The sequence below is a fragment of the Gracilinanus agilis genome, chromosome 1 (assembly GCF_016433145.1).
Source record: "Gracilinanus agilis isolate LMUSP501 chromosome 1, AgileGrace, whole genome shotgun sequence".
NCBI lineage: Eukaryota > Metazoa > Chordata > Mammalia > Didelphimorphia > Didelphidae > Gracilinanus > Gracilinanus agilis.
Window position 1 is genome coordinate 150,924,592 of NC_058130.1, and position 14,023 is coordinate 150,938,614.

At 38.0% G+C, this 14,023-nt stretch overlaps 1 protein-coding gene across 1 annotated transcript in view; it reads left to right on the forward strand.

The window, feature by feature from the left end:
* Window positions 1-2,952: 2,952 nt before the first annotated feature.
* TEX10 (testis expressed 10) overlaps window positions 2,953-14,023 on the forward strand; it is a 74,000-nt gene continuing 62,929 nt past the window's right edge. Inside the window, exons 1-2 of the mRNA XM_044658282.1 lie at window positions 2,953-3,069; window positions 11,841-12,029. Of these exons, the coding sequence (XP_044514217.1) occupies window positions 11,850-12,029 (180 nt within the window). The 5' untranslated portion in view covers window positions 2,953-3,069; window positions 11,841-11,849. The remainder of the gene's footprint in view (window positions 3,070-11,840; window positions 12,030-14,023) is intronic.

The window sequence follows — 14,023 nt, forward strand, 5'->3', positions numbered from 1 at the left end:
CATATATTTGAGCTCTGAATTCATTAATTTTCTGAATCTAGTGTTGGAAATTGATGTCAAGATGATTATATTTCACCTGTTATCTTCTTGTACCTGGCCAAAACATGATGTTAATTTTCAGCTTCTAAATGGACTACAAGAAGTTGGTAAATTCATGGATCAGAACTGGGGACTCCTGATTTGCTCTTGTCACTGGGAGTACACCTTGTCTACTTATAATTTCTGAGTCATGGGTCAGTATGCTAATTAATGTAGTTCAGGAGCAAGTAGGAACCATTAAGGAAATGGATTTGATCTTTAGGATTTTAAATGACCTTTTGAACAAGATATTAAGCAACATTTGGGGAAGGAAAATGAGGAACAACAATGCTTGAGTGTGTCAAGAAAGAAAGATGTTAGGAGGCAGCTGCGTAGCTCAGTGAATTGAATGCCAGGCCTATTACTAGATCAAAGGGTATACATTGCTTTATAACCCTTTGGGCATAATTCCAAGTTGCTGCCCAGAATGGTAGAATTATTTCACAACTCTTCCAGCTATGCATTAGTGTACCAATTTTGCCACATCCCCTCCAACATTTTATCACTTTCCTTTACTGTCAAATTAGCCAATCTGATAGCTGTGAGGAGGTACCTCAGGGTTGCAGAATCATTTTAACAGTTGAGTGGAGAAAGGACTGAAATGGGGAGATACTTGTGGCAGAAAGACCAAATAGCAGACTTTTCCAATAGGCAAGTATGAAGCAATGAGGGCTGATGTCAGTGGTAGCAATGCCAGAAAAGAGAGAGGACATACGTATGACATATAATGAAGGTGGAATCTATAGGATATGACAACATATTTCCTTTTTGGGGTAATAATATTGGATATTTTCTCCCCAGACCATTGATAGTCCTTACCTTCTATGAGTTCAAATTCTGATCATGAAGATAACATGAAAAAGTTTTACACACAATATATATACAGTGTAAATGGAAGATAATCTCAGAACAGCAAGTAGGTTAAGTGTAGCTGGATGCTAGGGCACATGGAAGGGAGAAAAGTATAAAGAAGACCTTTACAGTTGGAAGTGTTCAGGTTGTGAAGGGCTTTAAAAGCTAAATAGAAGATTTTATATTTGATTCTGGAAGGGGTGGAAGAAAGGAAGGGAAGGGAGGGAATAAGCATTTATTTAGAACTACAGGGTACTAGACATTGTGTTAAGTCCTTCTCAAATGTTATCTCATAATTAGGATCCATTGGTGTTTTATTTTTTTAATTATTTTTTTAACCTATACCTTCCGTCTTGGAGTCAATACTGTGTATTGACCCCAAGGCAGAAGAGTGATAAGGGCTAGGCAATGGGGGTCAAGTGACTTGACCAGGTCACATGGCTAGGAAGTGTCTGAGGTCAAATTTGAACCTGGGACCTCCTGTCTCTAGGCCTGGCTCTCAATCCACTGAGCTACCCAGCTGCTCCTCATTGGTGTTTTATTTTGAGTTTATTGAGACTGGCAACTGAGGGGAAGATGGATTGAATTGGGGAGAAGAGAGGCAGGGAGACTAACCAACAGGCTATTGCAACAGTCAGAGCCTAAAAAGAATGTCAGACTTGATTGGACTTAGATCTAAATCTTAGTTCAGATTCTTTTACTAGCTGTGATCATATATAGAAAGCAGTTTCTCAAAACCATCTATAACATGGAGGTAGTTATCATTGGATAAAATACTTTAGGATTAGCATAAATTTAGATCTGGAAGGGATCTTAAAAGTCATCTAATTCAATCCTTTCATTTTACAGGTGAGGAAACTGAGAACTAGTTGTTCAAAGTCGACTATACAGGAAGTAAGTGGCAGAGCTGGGAATTGAATCCTGCTCTTTTGATTCTAAATCCATTGCTGTCTAAATAAATATGAGTTTTTATGTTATTCCTTGGTCACAAAACATTCATTGGTTCAGTACTATCTGCAGAAAGCAGCATAAATCCATTAGCCCACCTCCGCAATTGGGCCATATTTATCTTCTCTCCATGCACCTTCAAATAAACACAAGCATTTCCTGGAAAACCCATCATGCTTTCCTGCCTGTTCTCTATTGCTGAAGTGACCTTTCCAGACACTTCTTCCCCTCTTCACTCTCTGCTTGGACGTTGCCTGCAGATCCTTCCAGGTCTGGATCGTTTCCACTAGTCCTGAATGTCCCAACTTCAGTTTTTCTCTCCACATAGAAAAACCCTTTCCTTGCTTGATAACCCATCTTAGGAACCCTGTCTTCCATAAAATTTGTCCTTATTACTCCCCCTAAACTAGAAGTGATTTCGTCCCTCCTAAATCCGTTATTTCTCAGTTCAACTTCTTTTACAAACTGATTTCATTTTTACCTATCACATAAATGCATGTATGGTAACTATGTATATATATACCATGGTCTCTTTCCTTTCCTCTGGAATGTAAGCTCCCTTAGGGCAGGGATTGGATCATTTAAAAATCTTTATCCATGGCACCTACCACAGTACCCTCAACATATAGTAGGGCTTAAATTAATGTTTGCTTTCTTAATTTTGTTGAATTGCTTAAAATATTTTTTCAACAAATTCGTGAACTAATTGAATGCGAAATTGTTCCACAGTCCCAGTGTAACACATATTCCTTGTTTAGTCCCATTAAGCTCTCTTCTTGGAGAGTCAGTTCTATTCCATACTTGTACACGGGAGTGATAGTGGATTGGACAGATTGGCTTGAAGTAAACCTAAAGCACTCAAGAGAAGAAATAACTGGCCTGGTTTCAAACTCCGAATTTTGCAGACTGCCCAGGGCCTCCAAGGTACCGCCCACAGGAGGGCGGGGGCTCGCGGTTCCCCGCCCTCTCGCCGCGGGCGCGCGCCGAGGACGTCACGTGGGAGGGCAGTCGGCGTGAGGCGGGGGCAGTGGAACCGGATTTCCGGGCGGGGGAAGACTACGCGGAGGCCGCGTGAGGAATAGTCGATTTGAAAACACGCTCTCTGCTCGGGCAGAAGAAAAGGCGGCGCTGAGCGCGACGAGTTCGGGGGGGGGTCAGTTGTGGCGCGCCCCGACGTCCCTTCTTGCTCAGGTTGGGCCCTGCATATCCCACATCAAAGCCCCAGGTTAGCGGCCTGAAGCCGGGGGTGGGGAGGATGTGGGGAGAGCCCGAGTTAGCGGCGCGTGTGAATCCCGGCGCGGGGCTCCGGCCCGCCCGAGTCTGTGGACAGTCTCGCGCGCTAAAGGTCTGAGAGGTTCAAGGCCTGCGACTCTAGACTGGGGGACCAGCTGCCCGGGAGCAGGGAGCCTGCAGCCCGCCGTACTGGCCTTGTTGGCCTGCCTGCTGGCTAGGTCAGCTGGGGTGGGGCGGCCGCTGTCCCTAAGAGCTCTGAATTCTAGTGCTTCGACTGGTGGGGAAGGGGAGCCTACCAGCTCCCTTGACTTGGGGGCGGGGGCCGGCCTAGCGAGGGCCTAGCCTGCGAAATTCATCCCCTCCCCCATTCCTTCCTTCATTTATGGCCTAGGCTAGGCCGAGGAGCAGAGCTGAACGGGCTGAGTAAATTGCAAAGAGGAAGTGGTCCCACTGCCCACCCTTAAAGAATGCTTTGCTTGAGAAGCAATTGAGATATCTTGGACTTGGTGATCCGACAAAGGTTCATGACTAAAAAATTTAATTAAATTTCACCCAATATAGCTGTGAATTCCAGGTATTTGTGACTTTTGCTGGGCTGTTTTAAGACCATCATGCATCATTGGCCTTCCACTCTTAATTGAGCAGTAGGTAGTTGGGAGAGGCCTTTGGAATTCAAAGCACCTGCTAGGAGAGTGGCGGTTCTCCCTTGCTTGTGCTGTGTTTCATTGCTTTCCTTGAGATAATCCTCCCCTCAGTTTGTCTCTTACCTAGTTATTTTTGCCTTTGTCTACTCTTTTAGACGATAAGCTCCACGAAAGCAGGGATTCTTTTTTGCCATTCTTTGAATCCCCATAGTACCTGACACATAGTATATGCTTAATAGATGTTAATTGATGAACTGAAGTCACATATTTACTTGTGTGTACAGTTCTGGAACCAAAACCCCCCTGTCTTGAGAAGGGGGAAATTGAAGATAGAAGGAAAATACGAAAACATACAAATAGTTTACTTCCCAGTGACTAAGCTCTGGTGAGGTTAGAGAACAGGAAAAATTAAGGATGTATTAAGTACTTACTATATGCAAGGGAAAAGTTTAGGGATTGGACTCATTTTATTGGTATAGAGAGCTCTCAGGTTAGGAAACTTCCACCATGGCAGGTAGGCTACTCTTTCAGCAATTTGCAGTCTTTGAGAGTTACAGATGTGACTTGGGCAGATCTTAAATCTAGGTATTAGTTTTGAGACTTGTTCGCCATTTCTTGGGCTATGCTTGCATTATATGCAAGACACTAGAAAAACATGTTTGCAATTTCTTTTCTCTTTTTAACCCCATACCTTTTGTCTTAGTATCAATTCTAGTTACTAGGGCTAGGCAATTGGGATTAAGGGACTAGTTAGGGTCACACAGCTGCACAATGCCTGGGTTTAGATTTGAACCCAGGTCCTCCTGACTGTGCTAGCTAGCTGCTCCTTTATGATTTATTTCAATTCTTTCCTTCCTCCCAATTCAGTGGTAAAGCATTCCTATATTTGTTTAGTGAAGAGAGGTAGAAGAAAGGAGTCTGGTAAGGTAGCAAACAGAAATAAGTTTCTCAAGCTAATTTAAAGCAAATTGGACTTGGAATACTGTCTAAAATGGGTTGGAACCATGGAAAGGATAAGGTCCTTGTCACCTCTCCCTGGCTTATTACAATAGTTTTTTTAGTTGTCTCTAGCCTACTGTCTCTTCCCTTAATTTCACTCTTTTATTCCTCTGCCCAGAAGCTCCTATGGCTCCCTTTTGCTTCTGGTCTAAAATATAAACTTTTCTATCTGACTTTTAAAGTTCTTCACTTTCCAGGGTCCTTTCATTTACTCTTCTTTTGATTACTAGTACTCTAAACTCTCTTAACTGACTTGTTCTCCCTATGCCAGATGGCATGACATTCTGTGCCTTTTCCTGTGTTTCTCCTCCTCTTCTCATAAAATCCTTACTTTCCTTCGAAGAATAACTTAGCTATCATTTCCTCCAGGAGGCCTGTTTGGTTTCCCCCATTTATTAGGTTCCTCCTCATGGAAATTATTTTGTAAATATTATATATTTGATTTTTTAATTAAAAAAAGTTTAACGGCCATGTGCTCTTTTCCACATATTTCCTTCTATAGAGAATGGGGGTGGGTGGGTGGAACTCCTTCATAGCAAAGTAAAGCAAAACAAATTACGATATTTTATTTTATTCTCAGTGTACCTTTCACAACCCTAATTTGAATGTAAGCTTCTTTAGGGCAATGAGTGTTTGAATTTCTGGCTTTCTTCAGTATCTATTAATATGTGGCATCCAAGTACTTACTGAATGTCCCATAACCTCTGTGGACAGAAGAACTGGAATCTGGGATGCTCTTTTGAAGCTCTATTTCATATGTTTAAAAGGTATTAAAAAGCAGTAGAGTGATAATAGCTAGGATTTATAGTGTTCTTTATAGATATCTCATTTTATCCTCACTCTGTGGGAGATAGGTTCTGTTAGAGGGTCTTATTTCTATTTTACAGAGAACTGATGAAGAGAATTTAAGTAATTTTCTTAAGGTCACAGGGCAAGTTTCTGAGGCAAAATTCGAACAAGTCTTTCTGACTCCAGGACCATTGCTCTATTACTATGTTACCTTAACTATTTGGAAATAAGCAATATTTGGACATTTTTGCACTATACAGTAGGCCTTTATTTTACATGAAATCAACACACTTGATTTCAGATACTGTATACATTATTGCACTTGCGAACAATGAAGGCAGACAAGTATGTAAACATTTTTAGTTATGAGCTAAATTTACTCTCATTTTCCCACATGACAAAAAATCTATGCAGTTTGCCCAGTCTCATTCTTGTTCTGAGACATGTTAGTGTGAGTTGCTACATTGTTTCATGCCAAAAATTAGCCACTATATCAAATCTTTGTGCCCTTCAGAGCAGTGATTCTCTTTGTTCAATTAACACTAGTTACTCCTTTTTTAAAAAAAAATTTTAATTAATTTAGATTATTTTTCCATTGTTACAAGACACATATTCTTTCCCTGCCCTTCAACCCCCTTATGTAGCCGACATGAAATTCCTCTGGGTTTTACATGTGTCATTGATCAAGACATATTTCCATATTATTGATATTTGCACTAGGATGATCATTTAGAGTCTACATCCCCATCAACCCATGTGATCAATTTTTCTTCTGTGTTTCTTTTCCCACTATTCTTCCTCTGAATGTGGATAGTGTTTTTTCTCCTAAGTCCCTCAGAATTGTCCTGGATCATTGCATAACTGCTAGTAGAGCAGTCCATTACATTCATTTGTATCACAGTGTATTCATCTCTGTGTATAATGATCTGGTTCTGCTCCTTTCACTCCTTGGAGGTCATTCCAGTTCACATGGAATTCCTCCAGTTCATTATTCCTTTTGGCACAATAGTATTTCATCACCAAGATACCACGATTTGTTCAGCTATTCCCCAATTGGAGGGCATCCCTTCATTTTCCAATTTTTTGCCACCACAAAGAGCATGGCTATAAATATTTGTGTACAAGTCTTTCCTTATGATCTCTTTGGGAACACTAGTTATTTCTAAGTACAAGGAATGCTACTAGTTCTGATAAGTCTTAAGAAAAGTGGTAAAGTACGTAGGGATGTTCATATAAGAAATACTTATTAAATAATGGTGTTTGCTATTAGGCATGGTTTTCAGCTTAGTAGAAGGGTCTTGGAACAAATTCGTCTTGTAAACCAAGATCTTATTGTACATAATAAAATCATGTAATTGAATTTAAGATAACGTGTTTTGTGCTTTTAAAAGTAACTTCACTTTTCAGTTCAAGGATAGTCAGTCTTCCATAATCTGTGATCATGGAGGTATAATATTTGTGGGGATTTAAAAAATGATGAATAATTTTAACTGGGTGAACCCTAGAGACAGGCAAGACAATCTAGAAATGGAGTGGTAGTAAATTCTGTCTTTTTTAGCATTGGGTATATGTTCTTGTAGTGAAGCCTTTTTATTTATCTTAAGATGGTCTACAGTAAAATTGCTTAGAAGGTAGACAGTAGAAATCATTGACAGCAGTTTTGCATAAATAATAGCTCACACTTGATAATTATACATATAATGTTTGTATAGAGCCTAGCTTAAATAATATTTGTAGTATTAACTGTAAAGAGTTTGAGTTTTAAAGGATATCAGAACATTTAGAAGTGCTGCCATTTTTGATTCCTTTCTCCACTCACTGACAGGAATATTCAAGTTTATTTCCATAGCTTTTGTGCTTGAGGGATGAAAACTTTAACAAAATATCCATTTGTAACTTCAGAGGAAAAGCAAGGAAAACCAGATTTGAAATTTTTAATTACATTCCTTATATTTTGTTGGCCAAGTTTTTATTCTTTAAAATAGTCTTTCATAACTATTCTTTCTCCGTTTTCATTGCTACCATTCTAGTCTAGAACTAAGACATATAGTTTGTGACTTGTGGTTTTATATATATATATATAAACAATCATTCTAAACATTTTGAGTTCAAAATTTTCTCCTCTCCAATCCCTCCCTACATTGGTAAACAATATGCTACTTATTATACATGTGAAAGCATATGAAACATTTCCATATTAGCCATGTTGTTTAAAAAGAAAAAAAAAGCGGGAAAAAATGTTTCCAGAATGCATCCACTTCAATAGTCATCTCACTGGAGATGAATAGCATTTTTTATCATTTTGAAATTGTCTTGGAATTGTGGTCTTGATTAGAGTAGCTAAGTTTTTCACTATTGATCATATTTACAATATTGTTACTGTATCCATTATTCTCCTGGTTCTGCTCACTTCATCTTACTCAGTTCACATAAGTTCCCAGGGTTTTCTGAAACCATCCTCCTTGGCACAATCATGCCGCACCATGTTTGGCCATCCCCCAATTGATAGGCATTACTTCAATTTCCAAATCTTTGCTAGCACAAAAAGAGCAGCTATACATATATTTACCCTTGTAGGTCCTTTTTCTTTGATCTCTTTGGAATATAGACCTGTTAGTGGTATTTTTGAGTCAAAAGAGCATGCACAATTTTATAGTTCCAAATTGTTCTCCACAATGGTTGGACCAGTTCACAATCTACTATACAGTGATGTGACTTGTGTATGTTACTTGTGTAAGTGACCTAGTTGGTCTCCTAGGTTCTGGTCTTGTTCTCACCACTCCTTTTCTTTTCCAAACCCAGGCTATTTTTTCTTAAATAGGACCTCTATTTTGTTGCTGTTCTTTGCCCAAGAACATGCAATGACTCTTGCCTGTCACATAAAGTCTAAATTCACCAGCACTTGGGTTCCTCTATAATTTAATTTTATCTATGTTTCAGAACTTAACTTTTTTGGTCTTCTCCAGCTTGAATTATTTGTCTTGTTTAGAACTTTTATTGCATACTCATGGGATTTTTGCCTGGGATTCTCTACTCTCTTCTTTGCCTAGAGATCTAGCCCCAGTCTTCTGAGACTTTTCTAGACTGAGGTAACCTGAAAGACTTTTTTTTTGTCTGCAATTTTTTAATATCCCTTCATTCAGTTTAACCTCAGCTTCCTATTGTGTAAATGGAATTAGCTCAAGCCCATTCATAGTTAAAAACTCTAGCCACCAGGGATAATGTCATCCCCACCTCCCTTAGTGGGGAGGGGAGATGAGTTACCCACACGTGACAATAAGTAACAAATCAAGAACAAGACTGCCCCAAAGGGCAGTCCAAAACAGTGTAGAAGCTGCCATTTGTCCACTTGAATTAGAGGTGAACCCCCAGGAAGTCACGAAAGACACTATCTCTTCAAGTTATGTTGGTAACTTCCTGTTGGGGGGTTGGCCCTTTGAACTTGGTGCTGAAGGATCTCCAATGAGACCTCAGGCAGCTTCCCCTCTGAATTGTCACGTGGGTAAGTTCCTTGGGCCTACCTTGGCTTTTCCAGACTCTACCTCAAGTAGGTTTCTTGCCTCTCTGATTGCTAAGACCTTGTGGCTTGTAGCCTAGTTTAATTAGCCTTTTAACCCTCTCTCTGTCCAGGCCTCTGCCAGCCCGGGCCAGCCTTTCCCTCTCTATTGCCCTACCTTCTACCTTCCTAATTGTAAATAAACTATCATAAAGCCGATCCTGACTTGGGTCTATTTTAATTATGGAATCAATCTGAATTATTGATTCCTGGCGACCACACCTTAAAATATATATCTATATAATATCTAAATTTTTCCCTATTACACTATTGTAGGTAGGTATTTAGTGAATGAATACTTATTTAAAACATTCCACTCTTAACATGGTAAAGTGCTCCAAATGACCTTGATTAATTTAAGTTGGACCTATTTCACTTCAAGGTCTTCATAAAGTTAATTTCTTTTCTATTCAGTTTAAAATTCAGCAAATATTCATTTAGGCCTTAGTGTTTGAAGCATTGATGTTTACCAAATTTGGTACGCTATTTTTTCAATGTGGTACCATAATTAATGTAAAAGTATAAAGCTGCTTTTTCCGCTATCCCTGTTTAATTTTATTAAACCTGGGATTTTTTATCCTAGGGAAGGTAGGATTGGAGGATATGATTGTTGTTTTCATTTATTGAAGTCTTGTAATGTGGAAGAGGAAAGAGATTGATGTGACAGAATTGGGAACAATGGGTGTAGGTTACAAGGAAGCAGATTTAATTTCATTGTAAGGAAATAATCCTTGAAGATCAAGAGCTGTCCAGCAATGAATTGGGTCTTCTCTAGGGCTAAAGAGTTGTCTCATAAGATCTTCACATGGATGTTAAATGATTGCTTGTCTGTTATCATATAGAGGAGCTTTATAAAGTTTCAGGTAGTTGTTGAACTAGAAGAATCTTAGAGGTTCTTTTAACTTTGAGATTCTTAGATTCTGTTTATCTAAAGATAAACAGTGTATTTTCCTACCTAATCTGAACTCTTATTGCCTTAAATCATACAAGTAACATCGCATGAAGATTCCTGATAATTATTTATTTCTTAGGAATATAGATTTCAACTGAGCAAGGCTTTAATGGGACAGTATGTGTAGGTATGCATGCCTCTGTGTGTGTGTGAGAGAGAGAGAGAGAGAGAGAGAGAGTGTGTGTGTGTGTGTATGTGTGAATTATTCTACTTTCATTTGTGAAGAAAATTCTTATGTCGTGTACATTATTTGGGATTCTTAAATCAAATGATAATGATGAGCATGTTTTGGATCAGAAGAATAAAATAATCCCAAAGTAATGAAACTTTTTCTTCGGTGGTTTCCACCTGGCTCTGCAGAAATAACCTAAAGAGAAATTTCATGGCGCAGCCAAGTGGCTCAGTAGATGGAGAATCAGGCCTGGAGATGGTCAGAAGTTATGGGTACAGATTTGGCCTCAGACACCTCCTACTCGTGTGACTGGGCAAGTGAAGTCACTTAACCTCATTTAGCTCTTACCTCTCTTCTGCCTTGGAACCATCATGGCATCCTATATTAAGAGATAGTGGAATTTTCTGTTTTTATAACCTATTTTTTAAAAAGTATTAACATTATCCCAGAACAGAGAACTGTTTGCTTTTTTGTTTTCTTACAAGCCCCTAACCTGTTAGAAGTCTCTGATTTTGAAGTTTTAGGGCCAGGACTCTTCAATTCTTATAAATCTAGTTCCTGTAATGTGCGTTGTCACTATAATGTTCTTGTCACTACTGTGTAAATTTATTATTTAAGTTAGCATTGGTTATTGATTGTTTTTCTTAAAATGAAACTGTTAGCTGTTATGTTTTTATTGCGAAAATTCATTATATTGAATTTTTCAATTGAATTATTGATGTCATATGTTAAATCTACCAATCTACCCAGTTTGACTTATTGTGAAAAACCCTTATTTTGGGAAGAAGGCTTAAAGCTGTTAAGTTGCAAAATGGACAATTCGTTTATAGAGAAACTACTATTTGCTTACTTCTTAAGGAAGGTAGAACACAGCATCTATTTAAAACAAGTATCTTTATTGTGAAATGCACAGGGATGCAAAAAGAGAGAAGGGAACTGATCTCAAATTTGATTTTACTCCAAAACCCAATTCTTCCCTGGGAAATCATCAGATTTTAAATGCAGAAAAATGTTTTCATTGAGAGCAAGGATCACTTTCTCTAGGTTCCTGGGCTAAAAGCTGTTTACAAAAATAGGTTTTATGCTTAATGCACAGGCATGGATTAGAAATAGTTTTAATATTATACATATGTTTGCGTCATCCTATTAAAGTTGTGAGCTCTGTGAGGGGCAAAAAAACCTATTCTGCTTTGTAATTACCATAGTTCCTTATCTTATCCTTATAAATAGTTATTGTTTGTTAAATGTTGACAATTATTGGAGATGTGTTTGAATAAGTTGTGCTGTGCAACTTGGTAAGTTAGATGGCTGTGGGGATGGGGAAAAAAAAAAGACTCCTAGATCTTGGGACATTTTTGACCTGCTTCCCCTTTCTTTCTCCTTTTCTCTCAACCTTTGGGCTCCTCTTCCTCTCCATTTCTGACTAGAAAGATCATTTTGTGAGTTTTGAAGAGACTTTTTCACCCAGTGTTTTGCTAATGTAGTATACTTACATTTGCATTTGCCTTGTCCTTAGGCTGTGAAGTGTTTAAATAATAATATGAGCATCTGAACCATGCAGTTCTTTGGATTCATTACTTTTATTCTGTTTTTTTTAAATAATCCTTCTAATTTTAGGATTCAAGAATGACTAAAAAAAGGAAACACCAAGAGGATTTTCAAAAGGTGAAACTGAAAGTTGGAAGAAAGAAGCCTAAAGTGGAAAATGCCACAGATACAAACTTTAAAACAAAAACAATTTGCCTTCCTGAGCAACTCAAAGAGGATGAAACACTTCCCACTAATAACAGAAAACTTAATATAAAGGTATACCATGGTATTTTGGTAGTTAAATGTTTTACTATTAGCTCATCTAAAATTTTTTTAAAAATGAAAAGTGTTTTTGTTAATTTTAGTATAACTAAGAGGCTACCACAACATGACTACTTGCTAGGCCAGAATTAGAGCCTCTGTTTTGTCCTTTCTCTTTTTTTTGTATGTGCTATCTTTCCTTATCTCTTCCGCTGTACTTTCTCAGATAACTTTTAGTCCACAGTAATCTATTACATCTGAACTCATAGCACTTAATGTTTGTGCTATTCATTTGACAGAAAGCCATATATTATTTTATGTCATCTATAGTATTATTGTCTTGTATTGAAGTTTTTATTGGCAGAGCTTGTCTTCACATTTTGTGAGCTTCTTGAGGGAAAGGAACCTGATTCATGTTCTTTCATGGCTCCTAGAATGCTATAGGATATCTAGTTAGGTTAGATCAGGGATGGGCAACGTATGACTCTCGAGCCATATCTGGGTCAGATATGGCTCTTTCTGCAGGAGCCATAAAGTCAATTTTTTTTCAGGCACTGTTACAGGAGCGCGCACTGTGAGCACTGTACGGCTCTCACGAAATTACATTTTAAAAAATGTGGCGTTTATGGCTCTCAAGGCCAAAAAGGTTGCCGACCCCTGGGTTAGATAGTGCCAGATTATGGAACGTTGATTGCAAGACCATAGGAATTTTAATTGTGCTCAAGAAGCAAGATTTTTGAACTGAGGAATAGTTGAATATTCCTATTTATATTTAAGAGAGATATGATACTGGTAGCATTTTAGAAAGAGGAGAGCAATGGAGAAGAGATTTTTTTTTATTTGAAAAATTTTATTTAATTAATTAAGAATATTTTCCATGGTTCCATGATTCATGTTCTTTCCCTCTCCTCCTCTCACCACCCTCCTGTAGTCAATGAGCAATTCCACTGGGTTTTATATGTGTCATTGGCCTATTTCCATATTATTAATATTTGCATTAGGGTGATTGCTTAGAGTCTACATCCCCAATCATATTCCCATCAACCCATTTGATCAAGCAGTTGCTTTTCCTCTGTGTTTCTACTCTCACAGTTCTTTCTCTGGATGTGAATAGGGTTCTTTGTCATAAGTGCCTCAGTGAAGAAGAGATCATAAGTGAAAAGAAAGACCTATTCAGAAGTATGTCTAGTAAAGTAATGAGAACCTTTGCTGGGGTGGTGGAAATGAACAGTGTACCTGATGATAGTAGAAAAGACAGTACTTGATAGAGAAGGATTACGAAGTAGTAGAAAAAATGTTGGATTTGGAATCAACAAATCTGGGTTTCAATACTGCCTCAGACCCTTAATAGCTATTTGGTGATCATGGTTAAGTCATTTCTTGGGGTTTCAGTTATGAAGAAAGCATTTTGCACCTTAAAAATCTTACATAAATGTTTGGTATTATTGTTTTTGAGAAGTTAACAAAAAAGGGGAGTTATTAATGAGCGTAATCCATGAAAATATGGGGAGAATCAGGGGAATGATAGTTCCATAAACAGAAATAGTGAAATCAGAAGGGAGAACAGTCTTGAGGGGAAAGCACTTAAACCTGGATTTGAAATAATGTGGGATGTCCAAAAAGAGAGTCATCTAGAAATGCAGAACTGAATCTTGAAAGAGAAATCAGACATATATAGATTTGGAATATTTGGAGTAATGTTAATGAATAAGATTGCCATGGAAAGAGATTATAGAGAAAGAAAAGTAAAAAAAAAAAAAGGAAGGAGGCACAGATATTTGGGTAAAACCCATATTAAGGGAGCTGGAAGAATTTAAAGATATGGAACCTTAAAAGATTGTATGTGGAGCCAAGAGAGGAGAGAATATCCAGTAGAGTGAGGATAGTTAACAGTGTTAATTTACACAGAAAGGAATAAGGATTAAATCAGAAAAAAAGGCATTTAATTTGATGTTTAGGAGATCATTGGTAACATTGGAAAGAAGTTTCGGTAGATTAGTGTGATTAAG